General features: G+C 39.9%; 2 protein-coding genes across 2 annotated transcripts; both read left to right on the top strand.

Annotated features, from left to right (window-relative positions):
* The first annotated feature begins 203 nt into the window (after positions 1 to 203).
* LOC105023866 (cytochrome P450 2K1-like) lies at positions 204 to 5,295 on the top strand. The gene is made up of 8 exons (XM_034295908.1): positions 204 to 495; positions 1,185 to 1,347; positions 1,660 to 1,809; positions 1,893 to 2,053; positions 2,152 to 2,331; positions 2,460 to 2,601; positions 4,131 to 4,457; positions 4,658 to 5,295. The coding sequence occupies exons 1-8, from the start codon at positions 286 to 288 to the stop codon at positions 4,843 to 4,845; spliced, it is 1,521 nt and encodes a 506-aa protein (XP_034151799.1). The 5' UTR covers positions 204 to 285; the 3' UTR covers positions 4,846 to 5,295.
* Positions 5,296 to 10,682: 5,387 nt separating this feature from the next.
* Positions 10,683 to 18,062, top strand: LOC105023867 (cytochrome P450 2K1-like). Its single transcript, XM_010893377.5, has 8 exons — positions 10,683 to 10,919; positions 13,873 to 14,035; positions 14,157 to 14,306; positions 15,731 to 15,891; positions 15,994 to 16,173; positions 16,287 to 16,428; positions 16,976 to 17,302; positions 17,508 to 18,062. Exons 1-8 carry the CDS (start codon positions 10,710 to 10,712, stop codon positions 17,693 to 17,695), a joined length of 1,521 nt encoding a protein of 506 aa, XP_010891679.4. The 5' UTR covers positions 10,683 to 10,709; the 3' UTR covers positions 17,696 to 18,062.

Below are 18,062 nucleotides of genomic sequence, written 5' to 3'. Positions count from 1 at the left end.
ACCATTAGTAAGGTGTGTTTATCTGCTGTCCTCTGCCTCGCTGAGGATCACCGCAGGTATTCTTGGCAGTAAATTTCCATATTTTCACGATCCATAGCCCGTCCCTTTAAGACTGTCCCTTTAAGTCTGTACCCCCAGTGATTAGGCAGATCAGGAAGTAGGAGGTACTTAGTTCTTATTTAATGATGTTCACAATCACCAGCATTCTGTCTTTACAGCCCAGAGTAAGGTGTAAGTAGTAAGGCGTAAGTAGTAAGGCATAAGTAGTAAGGTGTAAGTTCAAGGATGTCTCTCATGGAAGGTCTTCTCCACCAGGCTCCCAGCAGCACGGTAACACTCCTGGGGGCTGGGCTGTTTCTACTGGTCCTCTACCTCCTCTCCTCTGGTTCCAGTTCTGAGCCACAGGGGAAGGAGCCTCCAGGACCCAGACCACTACCCCTGCTTGGTAACCTGCTACAGTTGGATTTTAAGAGGCTTTACCACTCTCTCTTTGAGGTGAGATATTTTAAGTAAAAGTGTATTTACAGTAGTTGTTTGCAAGCTCTGAATGTATTTTGACAATGACACATTCTTTGTTTCACTGGTTCTGTATTCCTGCATTTTAAATTTAAATCATATAATTAGTATGGGGGTCAAAGTGCAGGCAGTCAGTTTTAATATGAAGGTATTTTCATTCATATTGGATAAACCACTAAGAAAGGACAGCAATATTAAAATGTTGTTATTGAAGAGGGCTGTCCATCAGACTGAAGGGTCTCAAAGGAATTTTCTATGATTCCTTTCTGTGTGTCTTCCAATCTCAAAGATATGGCATGGGAAAAAGATGTGGCATGGGGAAAAGATGTGGCATGGTAAAAGGAGGTGGCGTGGGAAAAAGATGTGGCGTGGGGAAAATATAAGGCATGGGGAGAATATAAGGCATGGGGAGAAGAAGTGGCATGGGGAAAAGCTCAGTGCCAATACCATTGATTTGAGAAATGCTTAATAATGTTCCTTGATTTCATTGGACTATTAATGATGTATTCCACCAGTGGGAAAAATGCAATAGAGCTAATCTGTGTTATTTATTTATATATTGTTTATCTTTCACCCTCATTGTACCAGACATTTGGATTTGAAATACCATCTGTCATTTGAATTTGAAATATTAACCCTGGCCTTTCGTGTCATTTCCTGTTCCACAGATGTCCAAGAAATATGGCTCGGTGTTCACAGTTCATATTGGTGCCAAAAAGGTGGTGGTTCTTGCAGGATACAAGGCAGTCAAGGAAGCACTGGTCAACCATGCGGAGGAGTTTGGGGAACGGGGGATCCCTCTTATAATCACTGATATCCAAAAGGGACACGGTAATGTCAAACAATTGAACTAGTGTTCGTGCCAACTATCTCCCATCCTTAAAATTGGACAGGCTTAGTACTGTACTGTTAATGTGATATGTATTGTGGTGCTTTGTGTTTAACATGGCTTACCGGTGATACATCTCCAAATGTTTGACAGTTATTCTTTCCTGTTTAAAAAATGTCATTTCCAAATCTTTGACAGTTATTCCTTCCTGTTTAAAAAATTTCATTTCTATTAAAACTTCTACTTCAATTAGTCCGGTAACCTTTATTATGATATTTTCGTATGATTACGATTCATTATATTATTTTCCATAGGTATTTTATTTGCCAACGGAGATTCATGGAAAGAGATGAGACGTTTCGCCCTGACAAACCTTCGAGACTTTGGCATGGGCAAAAAAGCGAGCGAGGAGAAGATAATTGAGGAAGCTCGCTACCTGATAGAAGTGTTTGAAGAACACAAGGGTAAGAAATTAACATAGGTCAATAACAATAACCCTAGATATTTTCTCCTTTTTTTATTTGATTTTGGTACTTTTTTTTTACAGGTAAAGCATTTGACACAACCCAGTCAATGCATTATGCCATCTCAAACATCATCTGCAGTATTGTCTATGGCAGCAGGTTTGAATACACTGATCCTCGGTTTAGGCGCTCAGTCGATCGAGTCAATGAGTCAGTCCGACTTCTAGGCAGTTTTTCAATACAGGTATTGTCCTTATAATATTTACTTTGAAAACCTAGTTCAAATACAGAGAGAAAATACATGTTAATTCTTGCTTTGCTTTTTTATTCATGTTAAAATAGTTGTACAACATGTTCCCATGGCTGGGCCCATTTCTGAAGTCCAAGAGTGACATCATAAAACATAGTGACAGCAACATGATGGAAATTCGTGACCTGGTGAGGGAGTTGAAGGAGACTCTCAACCCTCAGATGTGTAGAGGCTTCATTGACTCATTCCTGGTCCGAAAACAGACCTTGGAGGTATGAGAGTTACCACAGTTAAAATGAACAGCTATGTACTGAATATGAAGATATATTATAACCCCTATTCAACAAACATTTGTCTTCTATTTTAAGCAATATCCTTGTTTTATTTTTCTTTTGATTAGGAATCAAGCAACATGAAGTCTGATTACCACAATGAGAATCTGGTACAAACGGTGGGCAACCTATTTAGTGCCGGGACCGACACCACGGCAACAACCATGCGCTGGGGTCTGATGCTGATGGCCAAGTACCCCCAAATACAAGGTCAGGATTGAGGAAAGAATAACCATGCGCTGGGGTCTGGACGACAAGCGTACTGTTTTTTTTGTATGACTTGCTGTAAACATTGGCCATGACCTGGCATTATATGATCTCTGAAAGAAGTTTATGGGCCAAGAGAGATTGTAATCCATAATTAACTTTCAGCTAGTGAGGGCACTCATGGATATTTCGTATTGATATCAGTCGCATTTTTAAACCATCAATATGTCACAATTACATTTTTAAACATGTCATAAACAAATACATCGTTTTAAATTTTCCACCTTTTTGTTGTGGCCACCATACTTCTCTCAGTGTGTTTGGAGAAAAAAAATGAATTGCTCCCGTGGCAATGAGACTGTTCACTCTGGGCTGGGGTTTCCCCGGCCTTGTTGTGGGTACATTTTTACGGCGAGAATGTTCCCATTGAACAGGACAGGTTTGTCCTGAGTTCAAGTTCTTCATCCTCAATTTCCAATGATTCTTTGTAAGATTTTCAAAGATCTTTCAATATGTTCTTGTCACGAGCAGGAGAAAGTAGCGTAGATACGGTATTCCTGAGTCTATTGAGCTAGTGCAACCAAAATGAGTGGATAACTGTGATGACAAGCTGTATCACTATCACTAACCGTTCTGTCCTACCATGACAGACTGTGGTCCGGGGGCTGAGGTGGTCCGGGGGCTGAGGTGGTCCGGGGCTGATGTGGTCCGGGGGCTGAGGTGGTCCGGGGCTGATGTGGTCCGGGGCGGAGGGGCGAGTTAGTGGTGCCGTTACACTTTGACATTTGCTTCCTCATCGTCAGCATAGGCGCACGTTGGTGCCGTGCCACAGTTGTCTGGGAAAATGTTCTTGCTTACTGCACATTGTGTCACTTATATACAGTAGCATGTTATGTCAATGCAGTGTTCCCGGCTGCTTCTTCCTCTGTCAGTCTCCCCTGGTACTGAATGGGGGGAGGAGGGGGAGTAGGGACCGGAACTTTGCGTTCCAGGCAGCTCCCCTGTGGGAGGGCACAAGATACAACCTCAAGGATCGGCTCTGAGCAGCCATTAAAACGTAATCTAAACTCCATTAAAGTAATGGCGGTGTGTGAGCAACAAAAAAACTTTTGAGGTACATTTCTGCAACAACTTTGTGTTGAACCGTGATGCACAACTTGGTTCTGTGGCTACAAAGTGGTTAAAGCATAATGTTACAGAATTGTGCTCCTGTGCAGATCCTCTGTGTGGCTATGAGAGTGAAGTCATGCATCTTGCTTATTTCAATATCTATGGTGCACACAATTGGAAAATAAACACACTCCCATAACATTACCACACTGACTTTTAGATGGCTAAAGGTAACGTACGTTTGTAATGGCTGTGTAAACAAAAACTGAACCATGTGTTTGAGTTGGTCTTGGCCAATAGACTACTATCAGGGTGAGAAACTATCTAACATCACGTTGATTAAAGTATCAATGTTCCTTAAACAGATGCATACGAAGATCATTCAGACTGAATAGTAACTTGGTCCCTCCTTTACTTCACAGACCGGGTCCAAGAGGAGATGAGCAGGGTTATAGGAAGTCGTCAGCCCTTGGTAGAAGACAGGAAGAACCTGCCCTACACTGATGCAGTGATCCATGAGATCCAGAGGGTGGCCAACATTGTACCCATGGCCGTTCCTCACGTCACCAGCCGAGACATCACCTTCCAGGGATACTTCATCAAAAAGGGGACAGAGGTGTTTCCTCTGCTGACGTCTGTCCTCCAGGACGAGAGCGAATGGGAGACTCCTCACGCCTTTAACCCCGCCCACTTCCTCAATGAGAAAGGTCAATTTGTCAAGAGAGATGCCTTCATGCCCTTCTCTGCGGGTGAGTTCAGCTGCTGTTGGTTTGTTTTATTGATATAATACGTCAATCAGAAATGTATTTAGTGGTTATGGCTTTGGTCCAAACAGTGAAGAGGATGAAATGTTTTTGGATATTGATTCCAATGTTGACATTTGTCAACCACATGACATTGCAGTATCATTCCAGATCTTGTGAATCATGTTGTCATCTTCCTCTTCCAGGTCGTAGGGTGTGTCTGGGGGAGAGTCTGGCCAGGATGGAGCTCTTCCTGTTCTTCACCTCCCTCCTACAGCACTTTCGTTTCTCTCCTCCTCCCGGGGTCAAAGAGGAGGATCTGGACCTCACACCAGTCGTGGGATTCACACTCACACCTGCACCACACCAGTTGTGTGCTGTGAGCCGAGTCTGAGTTGAAAGTCTGTGTCAAAACATTGATTACACACTAGACTCTCAACTTTAGACTAATATAGGACTGTGCCGACAGTCCTTGTTGCTGATCATGGACAAACCAAATGTCATTGGTTGTGTGCACAATACAGAAGATGTGCAGCAGTAGTGCCTCTTGCAAATGCAGTCATCTAATACACTATGCCACTGCCCAAATTATGCCCATTGTCTAGATGTCTGCAGATGCTATTTACAGTAAACTGAACTGTTTTAGAAGTGTGTACATCAACTGTAAATTATTGTAAATGAATACATGGTATACTTACATATCCTCATATGTTCACTGTTTGGTGTATTGTACATGATTACATTTTTAAGTTTTTCTGTAGTTTTTAAATTTCTTTCTGTATTTTGTCACTATATGTGTCTAACACTTGCAGCACATTAAAATTCAAAAGATCTTTAAAAATTCTGTGTTCGTGTAAATGTGCTTTGTGATTTGAAAGTGATTCTGACAAATGATGACAGAAAGGAAAGCATATACCGACATGCAATGTTCTGTGTATATTTTCACTGCCTGAAAAAAATATATAAATAAACAACTAATACCTAATATTTATTTACTAGGACAGCATTTGGTGACAGGTTTTACCTTCATAGAACAGCTATTATGTGAGTAACCTCTGGAAAAAGGTGCTTGAAATAATGTGTGGTTTCTGTTTCTTTTTCTTGGAAATCTAATATTTTTCTAAATATTATAACCCGATTCCAGTAAATCCATAAACACCCTCAAAACAAAATGGGCAGGACCAAACAATAAAATGTCCAATGGTCTTCCTTATTTTATTTCAACGTTTTAATATTTTTTTAATGCATTTTAAACCATACATCCTTCAGATTTTTATAGTACATTTCAAATTATTTTTTTAAAATTATTTGACAGACATGTCCACCGGCGTAGCGTGGTGACGCCGGGCTGGGGTGCAAGCCCACCAACCCTGCCCACCAACCCTTCCCACCAACCCTGCCCACCAACCCTTCCCACCAAACCTGCCCACCAACCCTTCCCACCAAACCTGCCCACCAACCCTTCCCACCAACCCTTCCCACCAAACCTGCCCACCAAACCTGCCCACCAACCCTTCCCACCAACCCTTCCAAAATGAAAAATTAGGAAGCAGTATACATGTGCATCTCCAAATATTTGAATATCGTGGGAAAAGGTAATTTTTTTTACCGTAATTCAAATCAAAGTGACACCTTCAAATATTCTAGATTCATATTCTAGGAAGATTTCAATCCTTTTTTGTTTCAATCTTGGTGATTACGGCTTACAGCTCATGGAAATAAAAATCCAGTATCTCAAAATATTTGAATAAAACATTTACAATACAGAAATGTCGACCTGAGAAGAGCTCTACCTGTATCAGAGCCGATCCTACCATATATTAACATACCAGCTGACCTCTGACTGTGATAACAGCATAGAATACACACAATACAATATGAAAATAGAAAATAATTTTATAATAACGGCTAAAAAGCACGGGCCACCCACCCACCTTCTGCACCCACGACAGTTACACCAGTGGACCTGTTGCACAAATTCAAACATGGTTTGTGGATTACATTGCTTCTATAAATTGGTGGGGTTGGGCAGTAAAATCATCACAAATTAATCTAAAAATCTTTGTTTTTCAGGATCTGTAACCCAGGATTTATTCAAAATTGTTATAAAGGTATACTGTATATTTATTATTTTCTAATGCAGTCTCTCTCTGTAATATTTTTCATAGCTTTTGGTAAAAATTCTAACTTAAATAAATTGTTAAATGTAGAGTGAAAATGCCTCGGACCAATCAAGTTGCATCAACAACTTTCATTAAGCAAACCTTATACTGCAAATGGGCATATGTTGCCACAGGAACAGCAACACAGAAATTTGTATATTTTAATTCCTGATTGCAATTAACTTTAACAAAGGTACAAATGCAGTCAGAGCTTCTTTCCACTGGGTTGTTGCTGTAAATGAGAATGTGTAATAAAATATATATGTGTAACTAATGCTCCTGATTCACATTATGGTCTGTCTATATTATAGTATTTCATGCCCATATCCTTACATCCTGAAGTGTGTGGCCACTGATATGTGGACGTTTCCAGTCATTACACAAAAACTAATGACATAAGGAAAACTGGAAAAGAGTCATAAAGAGACAGCATATCACCAAAGCCATTATTCAACACTTTTCCTGCCACAGACCTAGACATCTCACAGGAGGTTAACACTATTTCAATCGCTTTATTTTCCCAGACCCTACATTCACATTGAACTTGGCTGGCATTTCTTTGCTGAAAGATATTTCCTGTGAGATACCACAGGGTCATATCCAGACCCGGGCTCCCGGTGAGCAAATGAGGAGGAGAGTTGGATTTGGACTAGCCAGACAAAAAGCTCTTCGAGGCCATGCATTGTGTCAAAGACGTTTAACACAGTCACCCAAGACACAGAGACACTTAAGGTCTAGCTAGTTGTAAACACTGGCGAGTGGCCAACCAGTCATTGAACTAATCCCAGACTAAAGATCTACAGTGGTTATAAAAAGTCTACACACCGCCAGGTTCTTGTCATGTAAAAGAATGAGACAAAGATAAATCATGTCAGAACTTTTTCCACCTTTAATGTGACCTATAACGTGAACAATTCAATTGAAAAACTATCTTTGAGGGGGAAAAAGTTTAAACTCACAATAACCTGGTTGCATAAGTGTGCACACCCTTAAACTAATACTTTGTTGAAGCACCTTTTGATTTTATTACAGCACTCAGTCTTTTTGGGTGGGAGTCTATTAGCATGGCACATCTTGACGTGGGAATATTTGCTCACTCTTCTTTGCAAAAGCGCTCCAAATCTGTTAGATTGCGAGGACTTCTCCTGTGCACAGCCCTCTTCAGATCACCCTAAAGATGTTCAATTGGATTCAGGTCTGGGCTCTGCCTGGGCCATTGGGCCATTCTGGTGAAGCCATGCTTTTGTGGATTTGGATGTGAGCTTTGGGTCCTTGTCATGCTGAAAGGTGAACTTCCTTTTCATCTTCAGCTTTCTAACGGACGCCTGAAGGTTTTGTTCCAAAATTGCCTGGTATTTGGAACTGTTCATAATTCCCTCCACCTTGACTGTCACCACCATGCTTCACTGTGGGTATGGTGTTCTTTGGGTGATGTGCAGTGTTGTTTTTGTGACAAACATACCTTTTGTAATTATGGCCAAAAAGTTCAACCATGTGGCCAAAATGTTTTATCAGACCATAACACATTTTCCCATGTGCTTTTGGGAGACTGGATGTTTGTTTTTGCAAACTTCAGCCGGGCTTGGATGTTTTTCTTAGTAAGACAAGGCTTCCGTCTTGACCCTATCCCATAGCCCATTCATTTGAAGAATACAGGAGATTGTTGTCACATGTAGCACACAGCCAGTACTTGCCAGAAATTCCTGCAGTTCCTTTAATGTTGCTGTAGGCCTCTTGGAAGCCTCCCTGACCAGTTTTCTTCTCATCTTGGAAGCCTCCCTGACCAGTTTTCTTCTCGTCTTTTCATCAATTTTGGAGGGATGTCCAGTTCTTGGTAATGTCTCTGTTGTGCCATATTTTCTCCACTTGATGATGACTGTCTTCATTGGGTTCCATGGTATATATAATGCTTTGGAAATTCTTTTGTGCCCTTCACCTGACTGGTATCTTTTAACAATGATAGTGTTTAGACCACAGCAGTTCCCTTTTCATGTTGCACTCACCAGCATCAGAGAGAAAAACCTTAGACCAGACTGCTCAAATTAACATTTATGCGTCACATATGCTGTTCATATTGGGTACAAAAGATGCAGGAAAATTTAAACTTGCAAGCTCCCTCAACAAGGTGTGTGGGAAAATGACTCAAATTTTGTCCATCCTGACTATCTGACAAGTTGCTCTGTCATCTGAAGAAGCTTAGATATGTCTGTTAGTCAGCGATTGACTTGGGCCGGAATGGTCTGGAACAGTCTTCCAGACCAGTCTTTCAATTTAAGGCAAAAGGCATTACTGTTATTTTTTTAGGTGAACCTTATTAACAAGTACCTTTTCATGAACATAATTGAATGTGCGATTTGTCAGTTCCTGCACTTATTTTATCCCAACTCAAGTGCTGCTCTTAGTCTGTTACTCATTAATTTTCTGTGTTCTATTCAGTGTTTGAATGAGGGTGTAATAAGCTGGCATCCCTAAAGATGGCAACAGATATGCTGATCTTGAAACATATTGTTAAGGCTTGGCAATACATTTCGATGGTTTTCAGGATCCTTTAGTCTGTCTTTAAAGACTGTCATGAACAAAACTTTGTGAGTATGCTAATCAATGGGTAGGAATTTCTCATTCACACACACATGCGCTCTCTTATTTCACTCCAGCATAAGGTGCGAGTGCTAACTTTTGGAGGAACTTCTTTCCCATGCTCCCAGCAACAACATAACACTCCTGCAGTCTGGGCCCACCTTCTGAATGAGAAAGGTACATTTGTCAAGAGAGATGCCTACATGTCCTTCTCTGGAGTTTCAACTGCGGTTGGATTGTTCAGTTGATTCTGTCATCCAGAAAGGATCTCAGTCAGATGTGCTTGATAGCCCAAAGAGAGTTCAGGGGATGCAAGTGTAGGTAACATACTACACTTTTGAACCGCTTTGTAAACTGTCAGAAACATTTGATCTAGTAACTCAAGACACCGAGACAATTAAGGTCATAAACACCAGTCATAAACATCAGCGAGAGGCCAACCTGAATCACAGGTCGTTGAATATTTACCAGGCTCAAGTTCAGTAACAATAGTGTCTTATCTTTCGGATAGTTGAATTTAATACTGGCACTCATCCTGTCTACACCTGCCCTACATTAAAAATAGTTTTGCAATAATGACACAAATAAATCAAATTAGCAGAAGCAGTGGAGGACAGAAGAGGAAAACATGACAAAGGAGTCCCTGATTAAGCTGAAAGAGAGTGAGGTTACCAGAGTAAGGGCAGTGCTGTCACTAATTCCAGAAGCTGTCAACAGAAGCATTGGCAATTTTGGGGGCCTAGTGTTAATGAATCTTAAGTAGGACCTTAAAAACATTGGTGTCCTTCTGTGGAGCTATCATCTATGCTGAAGTGGAAAGTAAGACAAGAGACATTTTGTTGTAGCTGCTGTAGAGAGGCACCTAGGACTGGATGGTTATTATGGAGAGGGGTTCACCATCAAATGCTTGTGAAGATAGAGGGCATAAAGGATGCAGCAATGTACAGATCAATCCTGGAAGAAAACCTGAGGAAGTCTTAAAGAAACCTGAGGCTTGGGAGATCTTCCTGCCCGGCCAATGGAGTTTCCCAGTCAAAGCCTGAACTTCAATCCAATTGAGAATACAAGTACTATTTCTGGAATATTTCTGTCCACTTAAGAAATTGACATTAGCTTAAGAAATTTTATAATGAAGAATAGACAAAAATTGCTGTGTCCAGATGTGCATAGCTGATAGAGACTTATAATAAACTCATGGCTGTAGTGCTGCCAAAGGTGCCTCTGTGAAATAATGATGTAAGGGGTGTCACATTGTGACACAATAAAATGTGGGAAAGGATGGTGAATATTTTTTAAACATCTGTCATAACAGTTGAAGTGACCTTGATTTTAGTATGTTTAGAATGTTTTTTGTAAATGATCTACAAGAATCCTTTAGGGACTGGCAGTATAATTACATGGTTTTCAGATTCCTTAGCCCCTCCTCTTTTATGGCTGTCCCTTCTATATAAAATCAGCCTCCATGAGCAAGCAGATTAAGGTCTCTCTTTTCAGCCCAGAGTAAGGTGTATGTTCAAAGATGTCTCTCATGGAAGGTCTTCTCCTCCAGGCTCCCAGCAGCACGGTAACACTCCTGGGGGCTGGGCTGTTTCTACTGGTCCTCTACCTCTTCTCCTCTGGTTCCAGTTCTGAGCCACAGGGGAAGGAGCCTCCAGGACCCAGACCACTACCCCTGCTTGGTAACCTGTTCCAGCTGGATTTGAAGAGGCTGTATCACACACTATGTAAGGTGAGATGTGATAACATGTGCCCTCTAGTTACATGATCGTCTGAAATCTTCATCCAGCTGAAAAGTCCCACTTTGCAAACAAATCATAGCTTATGAAGATAATATAAGAGTAACATTTGGTTCTAGTCTATTTAAAGAGAAAGAGTGACCGTGGCATGCTCCCCAATCAATCTGCAGAACACATGAATGTCACTTTGATTGGTTGAATTGATTGTGATTGGTGTTGATATGTCTGATACAGGGTGCAGACACTATTAAACAAGGTGTTGTTTGTGTGGAGAAGCTTTGTTTGTTTAGTGGGGTGATCATATGACCAAAATGTATGACTGGGGGGAATGGATCTTGCAGTAGAACAAAGTTTTTTTTCTTTTTCTTATTTACCATTCTTTATTTTGGTAATACTATGTGTTGTCGTGGAATAAAAACATACAAACATAAAGTAATGAAATACAAATTAAGAAAAGCAATCACAGTGAACAATAAAAAATATTAGGGAGTTTTTCCTAGCCACTGAAATCCAACACTACTGTTGTTTGCTCCTTGGGGTTTAAGGCCGGGTGTCTCTGTAAGGCACTTTGTGACAACTGCTGTTGTAAAAAGGGCTTTATAAATACATTTGATTGATTGATTGATTATTTATAAAATGTAACCCTGTTTACAAAAGGTTCCTCTGCGTAAAATGCTAATATAAACAGAATGCAACTATGTGCAAATCATTTAAACCCTATATTTTATAGAAATACTACAAAGACATCATATTAAATGTTGAAACTGAGAAATGTTATAGTTTCTTGAAAAAGATATGATAAATCTGAATTTGATGCCAGCAACATCTTTCAAAAAGGTTGGTACAGAGGCGACAAAAGACTGGAAAAGATGTGTAATGCTAAAAAAACAAACCTGATGGAATATCAGACAACTAATTAGGTCAATTGGCAACGGGTCAGTAAAATGATTGAATATTAATAGATAATTCCAGAGAGAATATGGCTGTCAGAAGTGAGGATGGGAAGGGGTTCACCACTCTGAAAAGACTGCGTGGGCAAAACATTTACGAATGAAGTTTCTCAATGTAAAATTGCAAAACCTTTGGGGATCTCATCACCTACGGTACATAATATCATTAAAAGATTTCGGTAATCCAGAGAAATCTCTGTATGAAAGGGACAAGGCTGAAAACCAATACTGGATTGCCATGTTTTTTCAGGCCTTTAAATGGCACTGCATTTAATTCACGATTCTGTAGTGGAAATCACTGCATGGGCTCAGGAACACTTCCGAAACCATTTTCTGTAAACAGAGTACGCCGCTGCATCCACAAATGCAAGTTAAAACTCTAAACTCTACCACTCTAAACTCTACCATGCAAACTCTACCATGCAAAGAAGAAACCATGTTAAAACAAGATCCAGAACTGCCGCCGCCTCCTCTGAGCCCAAGCTCATTTAAAATGGACTGAGGCAAAGTGGAAAAGTAAGTATTGTTAAAAGAAGAGGGGGTGCAATACAGTGGTAAACATGCCACCTGTCCAAACTTCTCTGAAACGTATTGCTTGCATGTATATTTCCAAAAACAATAGCATTCATCAGTTTCAACATTTGATTTGTGTACTATTTTCAATAAAAACAGAGATAAATGATTTGTACATTATTGCAATCAGTTTTTTTCCCAACTTTTTTGAAAAAATAACAACAACATACAAGCACATAGAAATGAAAGACACGTTAAAAAGCAATCACAGTGAACAATTAAAAATATAATCTAGCTAATATTTAAAGTGCCTTTTCCTTATCAAAACAGCTAGTGTCCTAAGTGGGAGCATAACAGTCAATTCTGAGCAAAGTTTTCCAGTTTATCTGTGAAGTAAGAAAATATTTTAGTTTCTACAATATAGACATGTTTACAAATAACTTACGTCTGCCTCATTTGGAAATTAGGGAGTCCCAACCAACTGAAATGTATTAAAGACAATGATACGGGAGAACGTTTGCCCCAATAATAAAACCCAAGGCTGCATGATAGACTGGTCAGGTTTCAACACTGACACTAATGAATGCGTATACATGGACATAGCACATCACCGTTATTAGCACTGACATTAATGAATGCGTATACATGGACATAGCACATCACCGTTATTAGCACTGACACTAATGAATGCGTATACATGGACATAGCACATCACCGTTATTAGCACTGACATTAATGAATGCGTATACATGGACATAGCACATCACCGTTATTAGCACTGACATTAATGAATGCTTATACATGGACATAGCACATCACCGTTATTAGCACTGACATTAATGTGGCCTATTTTCATTTCAATGCTGCAATTGAAGTGTACAGATATTATATTGTCATACAAAAATACAATTTTGGTCTTCAACTACTCAGTATTGGGTTTTAAAAGAGAGTTGATCATCTAACCAATTCCTGACGTATTAAGTCCACGTTCTATAACAGAATCGTCTCGGAGAGTCATTGGGAGATCATTCAACTGTAGATTTTGGGATCTTGAAAGATACTTAGTCATACTTGCATTTAGCACCAGACTATAAGGTCCTTAGGTCAATTTAAACAAAGTGATATACAGTAGAAGGTTGACATAGAGATATACTCATTAATATTTAGTGTTCTCCTCAGTAATTAAATTAGTGTTTTGAAGCGATACATGTTGTCTTCAGAAGCTTTGTAATTTCAAGAAGGTGATCATGTGACCAGAGCGCTGGTCACATGATGTTTAAGTAAAACAGCATGTTTTGTGTAAGTACTTAAGCACCTTTGAATGTAATAATAAGAAGAAGTATATTGTCAATCATTCATTCTAGGAAGATAACTAACACCACATTTTGTCAAACATTATAGCAGCTTCTTTGATTGAAATTGAAAAGGATATTATCTATCTTAACTCATTTGTAATCTATCATGTCTCATTTCTTGTTTTCAGATGTCCAAGGAATATGGTTCCGTATTTACGGTTCACATTGGGCCCAGAAAGGTGGTGGTTCTTGCAGGATACAAGACGGTCAAGGAAGCACTGGTCAACCATGCAGAGGAGTTTGGAGAACGGGGCGCCTTTCCACTACCCAAGGAACTCAGCAAAGGACATGGTAATGGACTGCCTACTACTACCTTATTTTTGTTGGTCTGGCATTCTAAAAAAATATTAGATTTCTGTACTTTACTTAACTAACACACCAAAATAATGTATTTTGCTATAATTTGTTTTAGGTATTGTTTTTGCCAATGGAGATTCTTGGAAAGAGATGAGACGCTTTGCGTTGACAAACCTTAGAGACTTTGGCATGGGCAAAAAAGGGAGTGAGGAGAAGATAATTGAAGAAATTCGATACCTGATAGATGTTTTTGAAGAAAACAAAGGTAAACATTTAAATTGATTATATTATTAACATGATCAAATTACAGTTAGGTCTGGAAATATTTGGACACTGACACAGTATTCATAATTTTGGCTCTGTATGCCACTACAATAGATTTGAAATGAAACAACCACAATGCAATTGAAGTGAATACATTCAGCTTTAGTTCAGCTTGAGTTTGAACCAAAATATTGTATAAAACATTTAGGAATTGCAACCATTTTCATACACAGTCACATTATTTCAGGAGCTCAAATATAATTGGACAAATTAACACAATCATAAATTAAATGTTATTTTTTAATACTTTGTCGAGAATCCTTTGGAACGCATAGACATCACCAAATGTGGGTTTCCTCCTTCGTGATGCTTTGCCAGGTCTTTACTGCAGCTGTCTTCAGTTGTTGTTTGTTCGTGGGTCTTTTTGCCTTATGCATGCCCATGCCATCCCACTGCCTCCACTGTGATTTACAGATGATGTGGTATGCTTTGGATCATGAGCCGTTCCAAGACATACTTTTTTCTTCCTATCATTCTGATACAGGTTGATCATAGTATCTATCCAAAGAATGCTGTTTCAGACCTGGGCTGGCTTTTTTCAGATGTTTTTTTGCAAAGTCTAATATGGCCTTTCTATTCTTGAGGCTTTTGGATGGTTTGCACCTTGTGGTAAACTTAATAAGAAACGTTAGTCAGTTTAACACAATCCTCAATGGAGTCTAGCGACTGCTGAAACGTGTAATGCCGTGGCGTAGTGGTTAAAGACAGTGCCTCTCATGTGAACGACCTAACTTCGAATCTATTGAGAGCAATGACATTTCTTAATTATTTCTGGTAGATTCCACGATCCTCTCGTCTTTTCACTTGATGAAAAACTTAGTTATCGTCGCCTTTATTGATAATTATTATATACATGTCATTCACGAAATGAAAGAAAAAAGTATGTTGTTTTGCCATGAAAAAGGAAATACTATCTTATGCCATGAAATGAAATAGCTTTGGCAGACTCGCAAGCAATTGCTAAATTTTTATGACTATTCCAGTAAGTTAGTAGATACAGGTAAAGCTTATTACTGGCTAATATGCTGTTAAAACGGCCAGTGGCAAACACCATACATAGACACTATTTGTGATGGAGGTAAACTTAGTAAGAAACGTTAATCAGTTTAAATATATCAACGTCATTCACAAATGGCCAATTAACTATTAAAACGGCCATTGGGAAAAGTGCATTTGTTCAGGATAGACATAAGAGACATCAGGACTGACACCCAGCAGATGTGCAGCTCTGTGGTGTAGGATTGACCAGCACAGCCTTTCACATGAGTTTGAATTTTAAGATGGCAACACTTTTTATTGTGGACCGGATGAACTACGCTTGCCTGGTTTCTTGTTCAATTTAGGTTGTGTGGCTTTTTATCACAGGTAAAGCCTTTGACACAACCGAGTCAATGCATTATGCCATCTCCAACATCATCTGCAGCATTGTCTATGGCAGCAGGTTTGAATACTCTGATCCCAGATTCAGACGCTCAGTGGAACGAGTCAGAGAGTCAATCCAACTTGGAGGAACTCGTTCATTGCAGGTATGGTACAGAATTGGTGCACTGGATTAAATGAGTCCAAGTAATTTACAAAAAGAAAAAAGAAGTTTATTCTTGTTTTGCTTGTTATTGTTTTGAAAATAGTTGTACAACATGTTCCCATGGCTGGGCTCATTGATGAAGTCCAAGAGTGTTGTTGCGAAAAATGATTATGACATCAAGCGGGATATTCATGACCTGGTGACGGAGCTGAAGAAGACTCTCAACCCTCAGATGTGTAGATGCTTCATTGACTCATTCCTGGTCCGAAAACAGACCTTGGAGGTAATTATTAAAATGACATTTCTCAGATGTAATAATTGGTGGGTCTCCTCACACACCCACATTCTTCTTCACAAGAATGTGACTAGTGTCTGTTATCTATTTTTGTATGTAAGAAATCAGGCCACATGAACTCTCATTACCATGACGGAAATCTGATACGAAGTGTTTTCAACTTGTTTGCTGCTGGTACCGACACAACAGCGACTACAATGCGTTGGGGTCTGATGCTGATGGCCAAGTACCCCAGTGTACAAGGTCAGGGTTGATAAATACTCTCACATGACAAACACACTTTGTATAGACTGACTGATTGTGTTGATTAATACTATCAATAAGTTACTTGCTGTAAATAATGACAGATTTCCCACCTCAACTGTACATTTACTTATTATAAACAATTAAAAGACTAAAAAAGAAAACTATCTTTGTCACCTAAAAAAGTATTTGTATTTGCTTTTATATTACTTATTTGTGAATTCCACAATATTATAATAGACTAGGTCTTCAACGCTGTCCTCAGGGAGCCCCAGCCATTTCACGATTGTGTTGTAGCCCTTAAAAGGCACACTTGATTCACTAGTAGAGGGTGTGATGATTAGCTGACAGGTCTAATCAGGTGTGCTAACTCTGCGACAGATTTGGGTCCCTGAGGATGGGGTTGAAGTCCTCTTGGACAACACACTTGGACAATAGAACACATACAGTCTGAGAAATCAACAAATATAAATAAAAATCAGATGCATGTTGAAGATCATTCAGACTGAATAGTAACTTTGTCCACCCATCTTATTTTACTTCACAGACCGGGTCCAAGACGAGATAAGCAGGGTTATAGGAAGTCGTCAGCCCTTGGCAGAAGACAGGAAGAACCTGCCCTACACTGATGCAGTGATCCATGAGACCCAGAGGGTGGCCAACATTGCTCCCATGGCTGTTCTTCACGCTACCAGCCAAGACATCACCTTCCAGGGATACTTCATCAAAAAAGGGACATTTGTGATTCCCCTGCTGGCTTCTGTCCTTATGGATGAGAGCGAATGGGAGACTCCTCACGCCTTTAACCCCGCCCACTTCCTGAATGAGAAAGGTCAATTTGTCAAGAGAGATGCCTTCATGCCCTTCTCTGCGGGTGAGTTCAGCTTCTGTTAGTCTTATTGATATGTCATCTAGCGACTACCTGAATCAGCCTTCTATGGTGCTAATCTTCCAAAAGAGATGAGGGGATGACAGTATTAGTGACATCAATACTGAACCAGTATTGGCATTTGTCAACCATAAGACATTACAGTATTGTTACAGATATAGTGTCTCATGTTGTCATCTTCCTCTTCCAGGTCGTAGGGTGTGTCTGGGGGAGAGTCTGGCCAGGATGGAGCTCTTCCTGTTCTTCACCTCCCTCTTGCAGCATTTTCGTTTCTCTCCTCCTCCCGGGGTCACAGAGGATGATCTGAAACTCACGCCAGCTGTGGGAGGCACCCTCAGTCCTTTACCACACCAGCTGTGTGCTGTGAGTCGAGTCTGAGATGAGAGTCTGAGACAAACACTGGGTCATCACACATTAGACTCTCCACTCTAGACAATAGGACTGCAGATAGTCGATGTTGCTAATCATACACAAATAAAATGCCATTGGCTGTGGGCACAGTACCAAACATTTGCTGCTGTTTTGGCATTTGTTTTTTCTTAAAGTGTGCACATGCTATTCACAGTAAACTTAACTGTAAATCCTTAAATGTGAACATCTACTGTAAATGACTGAAAATTAATGCATCTGTTATTTTGGGTTAGTGGAAATATACTTAGCACCTTGAAGGTGATTCTGAAAGATTTACGGCAGGAATTAAAGTTGGACAAATATTTATCCTGTTGAACAGACAAGCTTGAACTGG

The sequence above is a fragment of the Esox lucius genome, chromosome 12 (assembly GCF_011004845.1).
Source record: "Esox lucius isolate fEsoLuc1 chromosome 12, fEsoLuc1.pri, whole genome shotgun sequence".
Lineage (NCBI taxonomy): Eukaryota > Metazoa > Chordata > Actinopteri > Esociformes > Esocidae > Esox > Esox lucius.
Note: the sequence above shows the minus strand (reverse complement) of the source record. Positions and strands in the feature narration are given on the sequence as shown.

Coding starts and splice junctions, on each gene's coding strand:
- LOC105023867 (XM_010893377.5), top strand. CDS start 10,710: ATGTCTCTCATGGAAGGTCTTCTCCTCCAGGCTCCCAGCAGCACGGTA. Junction 10,920..13,872: donor TGTATCACACACTATGTAAG/GTGAGATGTGAT, acceptor TCTTGTTTTCAG/ATGTCCAAGGAATATGGTTC. Junction 15,892..15,993: donor GAGGAACTCGTTCATTGCAG/GTATGGTACAGA, acceptor TTTTGAAAATAG/TTGTACAACATGTTCCCATG.
- LOC105023866 (XM_034295908.1), top strand. CDS start 286: ATGTCTCTCATGGAAGGTCTTCTCCACCAGGCTCCCAGCAGCACGGTA. Junction 496..1,184: donor TTTACCACTCTCTCTTTGAG/GTGAGATATTTT, acceptor CCTGTTCCACAG/ATGTCCAAGAAATATGGCTC. Junction 2,602..4,130: donor CAAGTACCCCCAAATACAAG/GTCAGGATTGAG, acceptor TTTACTTCACAG/ACCGGGTCCAAGAGGAGATG.